The sequence below is a fragment of the Bufo bufo genome, chromosome 2, assembly GCF_905171765.1.
Source record: "Bufo bufo chromosome 2, aBufBuf1.1, whole genome shotgun sequence".
Lineage (NCBI taxonomy): Eukaryota > Metazoa > Chordata > Amphibia > Anura > Bufonidae > Bufo > Bufo bufo.
Window position 1 is genome coordinate 338,291,230 of NC_053390.1, and position 13,663 is coordinate 338,304,892.

The following is a 13,663-nucleotide window of genomic DNA, read 5'->3' on the forward strand; positions in this document are numbered from 1 at the left end:
CCAACAGCCGAGGGCCAGGAAGCGGAGAGTACAGAGACTTCACCGCTTCCCGGTCCTAATGAGCGCTTCATAGAAAATCAACGCAGCACTCTTGTAAAAAAAAAACGCTGTGTCTTTATTCACACATGTGACACAAAATAGGCAACGTTTCAATCCCCTTCCGGGATCCTTCTCAAGCCAAGTGCACAGACCAACAACATGCTGGCATCTAAATACATGTCCAGCTTTTCAATACATGTGTACAACATCATTTAATCAAGTGGTTACAATTAGTGACAGCTGATAGAAAATCAAGTGTTCTTTTTTTTTTTTTTAAATCGATCCATTCCACTATTTCCAGTGTCTTCTTGTATTGTGTTCTTGGTATATATTGTCACCCTATCACCAAACAACTGGAAGTGCTGCCTCTTCATTATTTGAATATATATATATATATATATATATATATATATATATATAAATATAAATATAAATATAAAAATAAAAGTGCTTGTGCCGATAAGGTGTAGCTTCACATTGAAGTATACATAAACAATCGCATATTATAAAAAGTGCAAGTGCATTTTAAAATCACAATAAAATCACTTTGGCTATAATAAATTCATCAATTCATCAGGATAGAGAGACGCGTGTTCCAGTTGGATCTGGACTTACACCACCTCTTCAGAACATTGAAGCTGAGGGTGTGGTGTGACTCCAGACCCATGGGACCCCATGATGTTGATAATAACGTACTGTCGAATTTGACCTTGAAGCAATTTGATTTGTTTCTAAAGAGTGATTTTACACCTGTAATTAATTCACATGCTCTCGAGACATTTATGGAGTCAGTGAAAAGGGATATTGTACAGCTCAAAGATAACGTATGTGGTCAAAACTTGACACGACCTATTGTTTCTAAAGTTGAAATGGATGCATTGGAATGGTTGTCCAAAAACCACAACCTCACCATCAAACCCGCTGACAAGGGGGGTGCGGTCGTGGTGATGGACACCCCCAAGTACATCCAGGAGATCAACAGACAACTGTCTGCCAATGATACGTATGAGGCGTTGTCAAGGGACCCCAAATTTGAGATCATGAAAATCATTGAGGAGAAAGTTAACGGGGCCTTAAATGAAGGCATAATAGATGCACAATTGGCACAGTTTCTGGTAGTGAAGTCCCCAGTGACTCCTTTGATATACGTCCTTCCAAAAATCCACAAGAGCCCGATTGATCCCCCGGGCCACCCGATCATCTCGGGCAGGGGATCAATCTTGTCCAATATTGCAATTTTTTTGGACAGAGCATTGAGGCAGTTTGCGATGGAAGCAAGGTCGTTTATCAGGGACACTGGAGACTTTTTGCAGAAGATTGCAAAGATTTCAGTTACAGAGGGTGTGATATTGGCGTCCTTTGACATTGTCTCGTTATACACATCAATAGGGCATGAACAGGGACTTGAAGCGGTACGTAATATGTTACAATATTCCCAATATACGGAACAGGCGGAGTTTTTTGCTTGATATGCTGGAGATCACGTTGCGGCATAACTACTTTGCTTTTCAGGACAGGTATTACGTGCAGAGGGTGGGCGCGGCGATGGATTCCGACGTCGCGCCAACCTATGCAAATATCTTTGTGCGATCATTGGAAGAACGCGTCATCTATGACTCTCCCCACTTCAGCAATGTGCTGGGGTGGTGGAGATTCATAGATGACGTGTTCATTATTTGGAATGGTACCAGCGATTCGCTACATGTATTTCATGACTTTTTGAATAGTATGGATACCAATATAAAATTTACGTTAACAGCCTCGAGTGAACGGGTGCAATTCTTAGATACACAGGTTTATGTGGATAATGGGAGCCTACATACAGATTTAAACATTAAAGCTACAGATAAAAATACGATTTTACATTTTGCAAGCGGGCACCCACGCAAAACGATCAGGTCATTACCATACGGCCAGATGCTGCGGGTAAAAAGAATTGTAGATAATGAAGAGCACACGAAAGACGCCTTAAAAAAATTGGAAAATTCATTTAAAATAATAGGTTATCCTAAAAAGGTTATTCAGGAGAATAGGATGAAAGCTGATCAAGTAACTCGTGATACTTTGTTGAAGGGCAAAATGAAACTTAATACAGAGAGGATACCATTTGTAACAACATTCAATGAGCTAAGTCCGGCAGTGGAGCGGATTGTGCGTTCACATTGGGGTGCATTGAGGAGCGGATTCCCTGTGATTTCGGCCTTCGCTGCACCACCTTTGATGTCATATAAACGCTCCAGAAACATCAAAGACCGAGTGGTGAGAACTGAGGTAGAGGGACAGAAAAAACAGGTCCAGCAGACTTTGTTTAAGTCCAAGAGGACAGGTTGTTACCCATGTCTGCGGTGTGTGAATTGCAAGTATCTGCAGAAGGGCAGGGAATTCACACATCCGCAGACTGGGGAACGTTTTGAGATTAAAGAATATTTGACTTGTGATTCGTCGTGGGTAGTATACGTTTTATGGTGCCCATGTCACTTACTCTATGTAGGGGAGACTACGTGTGATATCAAGGCGAGACTAAATAACCATCGACAGTCTATTAGAGATAAAAGGAAAGATCTGCCTGTGGCTAAACATTTTTCGGACAAACAGCATAAGGAAAAAGATCTGAAATTTGCAATCCTAGAAAGAATTAATGTGTTAAAAAGAGGGGGGGATAGAACTACTCTTGAAAAAATGTGAATTAAAATGGATACATCGCCTTGGTACATTGAAACCGCACGGTTTGAATATAGATTATCGTGTTACAGTGGGTATGAGATCGAGGGTATTGGCTCCCGATTGCATGATTTCCGGACACATTATTACATTGAATGTATAGACCAGTTATGAATTTTTTGCAAATTTTTTATTTTTTTTTCTGTATTACAGATATGGAGTTTCATGGGATAAGAGAGGCGTCCTGCAGGATGATGAATATGGTCAAAAAAAATTTATGTGACACTTGATTTAGACGGGAATTATACACAATGCCGCATGCGGGTATTGACAGTAATTCACACCGACTCTAAACCATGCGTTTGTTTGTGGGGAAGCGTTGTCTATGTGATGTGGATGAGTGACTGCACATTTAGTATTAGGGCTCTTTCACACCTGCGTTGTTGTCTTCCGGCATAGAGTTCCGTCGTCGGGGCTCTATGCCGGAAGAATCCTGATCAGGATTATCCTAATGCATTCTGAATGGAGAGAAATCCGTTCAGGATGCATCAGGATGTCTTCAGTTCCGGAACGGAACGTTTTTTGGCCGGAGAAAATACCGCAGCATGCTGCGCTTTTTGCTCCGGCCAAAAATCCGGAACACTTGCCGCAAGGCCGGATCCGGAATTAATGCCCATTGAAAGGCATTGATCCGGGTCCGGCCTTAAGCTAAACGTCGTTTCGGCGCATTGCCGCATCCGACATTTAGCTTTTTCAGAGTGGTTACCATGGCTGCCGGGACGCTAAAGTCCTGGCAGCCATGGTAAAGTGTAGTGGGGAGCGGGGAGCAGTGTACTTACCGTCCGTGCGGCTCCCCGGGCGCTCCAGAGTGACGTCAGGGCGCCCCAAGCGCATGGATCATGTGATCACATGGATCACGTCATCCATGCGCATGGGGCGCTCTGACGTCATTCTGGAGCGCCCGGGGAGCCGCACGGACTGTAAGTATACCGCTCCCCCGCTCCCCACTACTACTATGGCAACCAGGACTTTAATAGCGTCCTGGGTGCCATAGTAACACTGAAAGCATTTGGAAGACGGTTCCGTCTTCAAATGCTTTCAGTACACTTGCGTTTTTCCGGATCCGGAGTGTAATTCCGGCAAGTGGAGTACACGCCGGATCCGGACAACGCAAGTGTGAAAGAGGCCTAAGTGTATTGAGGTGTAGTGCAATAGAAATATATAATTTATTAGAATATGAGAATAGAAGATAATTTCATATAAAAAAAATTCCTGTGGTGAGAAATGGTCATCTTATGCGCAATTTATGCGCCACATGATCTCACGCTACTAGAGTACTGTGCGGACTGATCCGCACCTCAAGAGATAACATCGGCATGAGCGTTGATATAAAAAAATAAAAAAAAAAAATTTTTTGTACCCTACAGTTTTTTCAAAAACAACAAGTTGGATGAATTGCATTCAATTGCAGCACGCGTCTCTCTATCCTGATGAATTGATGAATTTATTATAGCCAAAGTGATTTTATTGTGATTTTAAAATGCACTTGCACTTTTTATAATATGCGATTGTTTATGTATACTTCAATGTGAAGATACACCTTATCGGCACAAGCACTTTATACACTGCTCAAAAAAATAAAGGGAACACAAAAATAACACATCCTAGATCTGAATTAATTAAATATTCTTCTGAAATACTTTGTTCTTTACATAGTTGAATGTGCTGACAACAAAATCACACAAAAATTAAAAATGGAAATCAAATTTTTCAACCCATGGAGGTCTGGATTTGGAGTCACACTCAAAATGAAAGTGGAAAAACACACTACAGGCTGATCCAACTTTGATGTAATGTCCTTAAAACAAGTCAAAATGAGGCTCAGTAGTGTGTGTAGCCTCCACGTGCCTGTATGACCTCCCTACAACGCCTGTGCATGCTCCTGATGAGGTGGCGGACGGTCTCCCGAGGGATCTCCTCCCAGACCTGGACTAAAGCATCTGCCAACTCCTGGACAGTCTGTGGTGCAACGTGACGTTGGTGGATAGAGCGAGACATGATGTCCCAGATGTGCTCAATTGGATTCAGGTCTGGGGAACGGGCGGGCCAGTCCATTACATCAATGCCTTCGTCTTGCAGGAACTGCTGACACACTCCAGCCACATGAGGTCTAGCATTGTCTTGCATTAGGAGGAACCCAGGGCCAACCGCACCAGCATATGGTCTCACAAGGGGTCTGAGGATCTCATCTCGGTACCTAATGGCAGTTAGGCTACCTCTGGCGAGCACATGGAGGGCTGTGCGGCCCTCCAAAGAAATGCCACCCCACACCATTACTGACCCAATGCCAAACTGGTCATGCTGGAGGATGTTGCAGGCAGCAGAACGTTCTCCACGGCGTCTCAAGACTCTCACGTCTGTCACATGTGCTCAGTGTGAACCTGCTTTCATCTGTGAAGAGCACAGAGCGCCAGTGGCAAATTTGCCAGTCTTGGTGTTCTCTGGCAAATGCCAAACGTCCTGCATGGTGTTGGGCTGTAAGCACAACCTCCACCTGTGGACGTCGGGCCCTCATATCACCCTCATGGAGTCTGTTTCTGACCGTTTGAGCAGACACATGAACATTTGTGGCCTGCTGGAGGTCATTTTGCAGGGCTCTGGCAGTGCTCCTCGTGTTCCTCCTTGCACAAAGGCGGAGGTAGCGGTCCTGCTGCTGGGTTGTTGCCCTCCTACGGCCTCCTCCACGGCTCCTGATGTACTGGCCTGTCTCCTGGTAGCGCCTCCATGCTCTGGACACTACGCTGACAGACACAGCAAACCTTCTTGCCACAGCTCTCATTGATGTGCCATCCTGGATAAGCTGCACTACCTGAGCCACTTGTGTGGGTTGTAGACTCAGTCTCTTGCTACCACTAGAGTGAAAGCACCGCCAGCATTCAAAAGTGACCAAAACATCAGCCAGGAAGCATAGGAACTGAGAAGTGATCTGTGGTCACCACCTGTAGAACCACTCCTTTATTGGGGGTGTCTTGCTAATTGCCTATAATTTCCCCCTGTTGTCTATCCCATTTGCACAACAGCATGTGAAATTGATTGTCACTCAGTGTTGCTTCTTAAGTGGACAGTTTGATTTCACAGAAGTGTGATTGACTTGGAGTTACATTGTGTTGTTTAAGTGTTCCCTTTATTTTTTTGAGCAGTGTATAATGTATATATATATAGATGTATGAGACTATATACCAAGATCACAATATAAGAAGACACTGGAAATAGTGGAATGGATCGATTAAAAAAAAAAAAAGAACACTTGATTTTGTATCAGCTGTCACTAATTGTAACCACTTGATTAAATGATGTTGTACACATGTATTGAAAAGCTGGACATGTATTTAGATGCCAGCATGTTGTTGGTCTGTGCACTTGGTTTGAGAAGGATCCCGGAAGGGGATTGAAACGTTCCCTTTTTTCTGTCACATGTGTGAATAAAGACACTGCGTTTTTTTACAAGAAGAGTGCTGCGTTGATTTTCTATGAATATACAAGCCTGTTGTCAAGGGCGAGACGCTTGCACCGGATAATCTCTAAAGTGAGTGCTGCCGGAATTCACACACATATATATATATATATATATATATATATATATATATATATATATATAGTGCAATGCGAGACTTCTCCTGCAGGTTAAAAAAAAAAAAAAAAAGGACCAGCCATGTTAAAATCCAGAGTTCGGACATCAACCATACAGTATACATTAGATGGACAACAAGTTTGGATGACTTTCATAAGATTTGTAGGACACAAACATTTTACTGGCTTATATGGCAAAGTTGGCCTGATGGGTCTTTTGAGACATGAAAGCAATGGCCCAATTAACCCTAAAGATCCTGTCCGGTTTCTACTCAACACTCATATCCTTTTATAGTATCAAGTAACATGCCGTGTATTATACAGCTGAGCAACACGAATCCCTATTACAAATCCCCACAGGTTAAGAATATAAAGCCTGCAGAAGTAAATCCCCCGTGTTCTGCCTTGTTTGATGAGAAAGGATGATAACTGTAACATAGTAAATCTCCAAAAGTCCAAACAAAAGCATGCATTTTCTTTTAGGCTAAGTCAGTCAGCACAGCCCTGGCAGCATCCAAAACCAAAACGTTCATTAAATCTCTGTGATTTCTGCTTCAAACTTGTGTAGTGTGAAACAGTTCGGCTACATTAAAGGCCATTAAAAACACTCACTGTCAGTTTTCACGGCCATTCTGCATCTATTTGTGCATCCATTTTCTGGCCATTTTTCTGCTTTTCATGTGCATTAAAAATAGGCAAAAAACCCTGCAGTGCCCTCAGGACACAGCCACAGTGCCCATAGTATCTATATTCGCTCAACTGTACTGTCCCCAGTGTCTATAATGTCTGCCCCTTAAGTAGCTCTAGTATATATAAAGGCCCCCCACAGTGCCACCCTGTATATAAAATATCCCCAATAGTGTTTCCCTAGTATAAAACCCCACCCAATTGTGCACTCCTGTACATACAATGCACCCCAATAGTGTGCCCTTAGTATAAAAAGGCCCCTAAAAATGCCTGCAGTATAAGTTAGGCCCACCCCCATACCAGCACCAATTTTGCTAGTTAAAAAAAATACCTTATCCACTTGAATGTGCTGACACTCTCTCTGCACTGAAAGGACCTGACACTCCCAGCGTCATGACCTTACACAGCGTGTTAAAGTGTGTGTTTGTATATATATCTAATATATAAAGCTGAGTGTATGTATGTGTATTTATGTCCGCTAAAAGAATCCGCACTGTCGCATTTACAATCACAAAACTTGGAACACAGGTACATTAGGTGTCCAGGAAGGTTTTAGACCAGGTCTCAGTTCTCTAGCACCTACCGTTCCTGAGATATTCCCCCCAAAAAAGCATTAGCCAATAGAAGCCTGGGGGTGCTGTAGAGGTCACTGTTAAGGGGCGGGGTGTTGTGTGTTGTGGAGGTCACATTTTAAGGAAACGGAGCTCGGCAAAAGTCATTGTTAAGGGGACAGGTTATTGTGTAAATCACTGTTAAGGAGAGGGGGTACTGTGGAGGTCACTAATAAAGGGGCGGCCGCTGTGGAGGTCATTGTTAAAGGGGAAGGCGCTGTGGATGTTACTGTTATGGGGCAAGCCGCTGTGGAGGTCAATGTTAAAAGGGCGGGCACTATGGAGGTCACTGTTAAGGGAGGAGGGGACTATGGAGGCCACTATTGAAGGGGCAGCGGGGTACTGTGAGGTCACTTAAGGGAACGGGGTACTGTGGCAGTCACTGTTAAAGGGGAAGTCGCTGTGGAGGTCTCTGTTAAGGGGGCCGGGAATAGTGGAGGTCACAGTTAAGGGGGTGGGATGCTGTGGAACTTACTGTTACAGGGGCAGGCTGCTGTGAAGGTCAAAGTTAAGGGGGGTGGGCTGCTGTGGAGGTCCCATTTTAAGGAGAAGGGGCACTGTAGATGTTACTGTTATAGTGGATAGTGTTGATATCTTTTAGCGACACACACAAACATTAAATTAAATAGATGAAATATACCCGCGCAAAGACGGGTCCTTCAGCTAGTATATATTATTATTTTTTAACCCCCTAAATGGCACTTTAACCTGATTTCAATGGGGTGCGCCTGGCCGTAAAAAAAAAAAATATTATATTTTGACGCCCGCATGTGAATAGCTCCCTAAGACTGCAATGGCTCTGAAAACGTCCGTCACACTACCGTTTTTCAGGGTTGTGCGAATGTACCCTTATAGAAGGTACGATTCATTCAGTGCCAACCTCAATAAATCTAATTTTCACAGTCCAAATGTTATAAAATAGTTATTGCAGCCTCTCTATCTTCTGCCCAACCTGAAACATTGGGTGGGACAATTGCGGAGGCAAACTTTAGAAACCTAACAGGTATTCTTCAGGTGTACTACTGGACATGTGCGTGATACCTGCTTGGTGTCAGATGGACCCAAGGCAACTGTCCCACCCAACGTGCAGTACAGTCTCTATATTGAATTTTAGATGAGAGGAAGAAAGGGGGGTCACCCATTAGAGCCGGTAGTTAAAGAAAACCTCTTTTTAGAGTAAATCCAGTTTAAATGGTACTCAAAAATGTAGCAATTTATAATGAAAATGTCCAGAAACAACACAAGAGATCACATGAGAATAATAAACAAATCAGACAATGTGTACAGTGTGGGCTAAATCTAGGGAGGTTTTAAATGTGGCGGGTTTGCTCAACCTGTCACCGATATGGAACAATCCCAAACTGGAGGCGCTCTCTCGGTTGTCAGGCTTCCAAGGCTGGGAGCGCAAAGGGCTGTGGAACGTGGGTCAATTATATTCTCAGGGAGTCCTAAAACAATTTGAACAACTATGTACAGAATTCGGGTTGGAATCCAGGCAATTCTACAAATACCTACAACTTAGGCATGCCATAAGCTCACAAATAAAAGTAGTGCCGATAGTTTTCGCCTCCCATCAGGTGCTATCCATGCTAATGGAGGCGGGATCCTCCAGGGGGGCGATCTCTAGGGCATATTGGGCGTTGCAGGAGGAGAATTAAAAAAAATATCCATTACTAGTTAGGAGCAAATGGGAAAATGATGTGGGCCCTATCTCGGACGCTCAATGGGAGGAGATATTGGCGTTGACCCCAGCTCTGTCACTAAGTGAGGCGGCTAGATTATCCCAGATTTTTCTTCTGCATAGAGTATACAGGTCGCCACTTTTTCTGCAGATGATAGGGTGTCGCCCAGACTCCTCATGTCCGAAATGTAGGACAGATGACGCTGGGTTGTTTCACACGATTTGGAAATGCAACACTCTTCATAGATATTGGTCGAAGATAATAACCCTGATTAATAAACTATATAGTGCTACATATACACTTGACGCGAAAATGTGCATACTTGGGTTGTTTGACTCTGATTCATTGCAGCCTCCTATTAAGATAGGCATTAACAGAATCTTGTGTCAGGCTCGAAAAACCGTTGCTGCTAAATGGATCCAGCCATCTCCTCCGAGTTTCGCAGAATTTGTGGCCAGGATGAACGTGGTTATACGGCTGGAGAGGGGAACGTACTTGAAGCGAAACTGCTTATCAAAATTTGATTCCATATGGGGACCTTGGATAGATAGATCTGGGGTGTGTAGTCAGTGGCTGTCCTTGCACTATGGTAGCTGGATTATTGCAGGTCGGCCTTAGTACAGTTGTGGCGCGTGTGCACTCACAACTAACATATGTGATTATTAGCCAATGGAGTATGTATTGGGGGTATGCCACAGTCTCCTTCGCTACTGGGGTTATATTTACCATTTTTGCTTGTTAACCAATGGAGTTTGTATTGAGGATCTGCCGTTGTCTTCCTTATCTCCGCTATTGAAGCTATACTTACCATTTTTGCTTATCAGCCAATGGAATTGGTATTGCGGGTCTGCCGCTGTCTCCTATATCTCCGCTGCTGAGATCACTATTGTAATCTTTGTATTGCACATATTCTAATGTATCTGGATGATATGTCATATTTGCTGCTCATCTCAATTAATGTTATGGGGATTTTGTTATTGTATCTAATGAAAAAATTTGTTTTGTTTTATTTTTCAATAAAAATTATCTGATTTAAACAAATCAGACATTCTCACAATAAAAATACAACAGTCTGCAAGGCCAGATTTCCTCTGTAAAAACAAACGTGAAAGAATACAAAAAAAAACAACTCACAAGACTAAAGAAAAGAAAAGCAAGACAAACACCAGAGAACACACAAAAGAGAGGAAATGGAAGTACCCTCACCTCTACTCAGCTCCACCTAATAAATACCAAATCCATAGGTATGTCAAAAAACCACACAGGGTAAGGATCCAAGGAGTCTCAGAAACTAGACCAGGCCTGCAATTGGGTAGAAAATCAGGCTAAGGGTCCATTCACGGATCTGCAAAACACGGACACCGGTAATGTGCGTTCCGCATTTTGCAAACTGCACATCGCCGGCACTTAATAGAAAATGCCTAATCTTGTCCGCAATTGCAGACAAGAATAGGACATGTTCTATTTTTTTTTTCAGGAACGGAATTGCGGACCTGGAAGTGCGGATCCGCATTTCCGAATCCAGACAGCACATCGTGTGGCCCCATAGAAAGGAATGGGTCTGCAATTCCGTTCCGCAAAATGCGGAACAGAATTGCGGACGTGTGAATGGAGCCTAAGAAGCTAACTTCGTTGCTTGCATATTTTCCATTTGCAGTTAAATTCAGTCAGTGGCATACACAGATCTCATAGGGTTCCATAGCAAAACTCTGTATGCCCCCCATGCCCCAACAGGTGTGTGACAATCACTCTAAGGCAATGCAAAGCACAGTGCCCCAGATTTCTGACAAATTTTTATTTTACTTTTTTAAGAGGGGAAAAAATACTTTTTTTTTTTTTTTTAAATAGTCACCCTCCACCTCACACTTTATCTGACTTGAATATCGTAAAAACTGGTGCTTCATAAATATGCTACTCATTCTGGCCACCATATTTCTCTGTGTATTTACCCCAGATAACTAGGGACTTTTTGGCCTTGGAGGATTTCCCCTCCCACTTCTCCTCCCCTTTCCCTGGTTACTCATGGTTTGAGTTTATTTGTTTCATAAAATGTTAACAAAGCGCCCTAGAAATTGGAAAAAAAAATAAAGCCGTGCACATTGCATAAGCGAGTCTCCAACTACCATTGTGTATGCAATGCTATGGACGTGAGCTCTAGGCTCCCTCCTTCATGCAGCAAATGTGCGGCTCCTGTCGATCTCATACAAGTTATGTGTTCTGCTTGAATGCAGTCTACCTAACTATATACAAGATAGACCTTCCAGAAAGTATATTTATCGTACTAACTACAACTGTCCATAGCAGAGGAACACATTTCCAACATTACACTGAAATGCACTTCTGAGATTAAAAAACAAAACAAAAAACATAAAAAATACAAACAAAACAGTGAAAATTTAAACACACTGCACCATACAAACATAGGAGCATACCTCAGAATGTGTGTCATGGGCATTCAAAAGTACTCTTTCAAGAACAGTCTTTAGCATTGAATGGTCTGCAAGACAAAGGTATGCATTGTCTTCCTTTTTCAACTGCAGAAAATACAGTACATATGCATATGATACGTATACAACAAATCTATAAAATAAAGACTGATGGTACACTAGCTTTACCTTTGGGGAATTTTTTGTACTGGATTTTACTAATTTTGGGTTAAAATTCATAATTTTTTTTTAATACAGACGAATTAAAAGATTTCTGCAGTGAGCGCTGCGATTGGCCAGCGCTACAGCATAGGAGAAGAAGACGCCGGCAGGATCAAGTGGGTGGAGCCTAACTACTTACATACCAAAGGCTATACCGGGCGAACGGAGCGGCGCCCAGGGATAACAGAAAGTGCAGCGGGATCCCTGGGCGCCGCTCTACACTTCTGTATAGTTAGTTTAGAGGCTTTCCTCTGGTGAAAGGTCCTCTTTAAACCATATTCTTATCAAACTGATAAGAAGGAAGCTATAATGGGTGTCTATGAGCTGCCAGGAGTTCAGAAATGAGGGCTACAGTCTGAGCCATCAGAGCAGTTCTTTGAAGGAAATCAACGTGAAGGGAGAGCCTGCTAGTCTATATATACACAGAAACTGGAAGCTGTACAGGAAAAGCTGTTGAAAGTTTTAATAAAGACCAACTGAAAAAAATGATTTTTAGGCCAAAATGAGTAAAATGCAATGATAAAAAAAAAAAAACTCTGAAGGTGTCCATACCCTTTCGCTATCTGATGAGGCAAACCATCTTTGAATATAAAATCAGTACTCCTTGCAATTAAGCATAAAGAAACTGTTCCATACCTATAAGTGGATTTTTCCTTATATCCAAGACCATCAGAGTTGTATTAGTTTGCAGTGCGTGAAGGAAAGCTTTCGCACCATCATTGGATATTCCACACTGTCGCATATCTAATGCTGAGAAGGAAAACAAAGAACATAACTGATTATGTACTTTTATAAGAGTACTTTCACACTAGCGGTGTTAGAATCCGGAAATCCGTATGCAAACGGATATCTTTTTTTTTTCCGGATCTGGATTGAAATACTGGATCAGTCTTTCCGGTATAACCGGATCCGGCAATTTCCGGAACATTTGGAGCATTAATAAATTTCAATGGAAACTAATGCTGGATCCGGCAAGTGCGGTAGTGTTCCGGAATTTTGGCCGGAAAGAAATCCGTACACATGACACATGCCCCAGCACACTGGGTGGACTTGGATTTTTAACAGTGTTTGTTGGATTTAACAACAGTGTGTCATTTTCACTGGAAAAGTAGCACTACATGCTGCATAGTCTTATCAGCAAGGAGTCAACTAGTCAACATTGATTATTAATACAAAAGAATTGAATGACAGAACAAAAACTCTCAGTGGCAGGGTCAAAACATGAACATGGTCTATCCTAGTACTGACTAGAACAGGGTCCATAGTGCTACAGGATAATACTTGAATGCAAATGCAGTCAGTCTACTTTATCAACAGGAGGTTACCACCGAAATATCTAGGGACTTTATTATAATTTCAAAACATTGCCCACTTCAGACAATCCATACTTGTTTAATTAAAGGGCTTCCCTTTTTTTTTTTTTTGGGCTTGTTAAAATCCTTTTATAACGACTATTCCCTACATAGGGCTCTTACCTTTGGCTGTGGCTTCTTTTCCTTAAAAACTATCTTTTAAAATATGCAAATCACTTCACTACCAGCAAGTAGGGCGTCTACTTGCTGGTAGCCGCCGCAAAAAACCGCCCCCTCGTCCTGTTGATTGACAGGGCCAGCGAGCACTCTCCTCCCCCGGCTGGCCCTGTCATCATTTGGCGCAGGCACTCAGAGAAGGAGGCTCGCCTCCTCATCACTCCCTCAGTGCGCCT

The 13,663-nt window shown here is 42.7% G+C and overlaps 1 protein-coding gene across 2 annotated transcripts in view; it reads right to left on the reverse strand.

The window, feature by feature from the left end:
• Positions 1–13,663, reverse strand: part of CEP78 (centrosomal protein 78) — an 87,954-nt gene that overhangs the window by 49,339 nt on the left and 24,952 nt on the right. For both annotated transcript variants that reach the window (XM_040417052.1, XM_040417051.1), the window contains exons 7-8: positions 12,595–12,708; positions 11,743–11,807 (exon numbers count right to left, since the gene is read on the reverse strand). In XM_040417052.1, the coding sequence (XP_040272986.1) occupies positions 11,743–11,807; positions 12,595–12,708 (179 nt within the window). The remainder of the gene's footprint in view (positions 1–11,742; positions 11,808–12,594; positions 12,709–13,663) is intronic.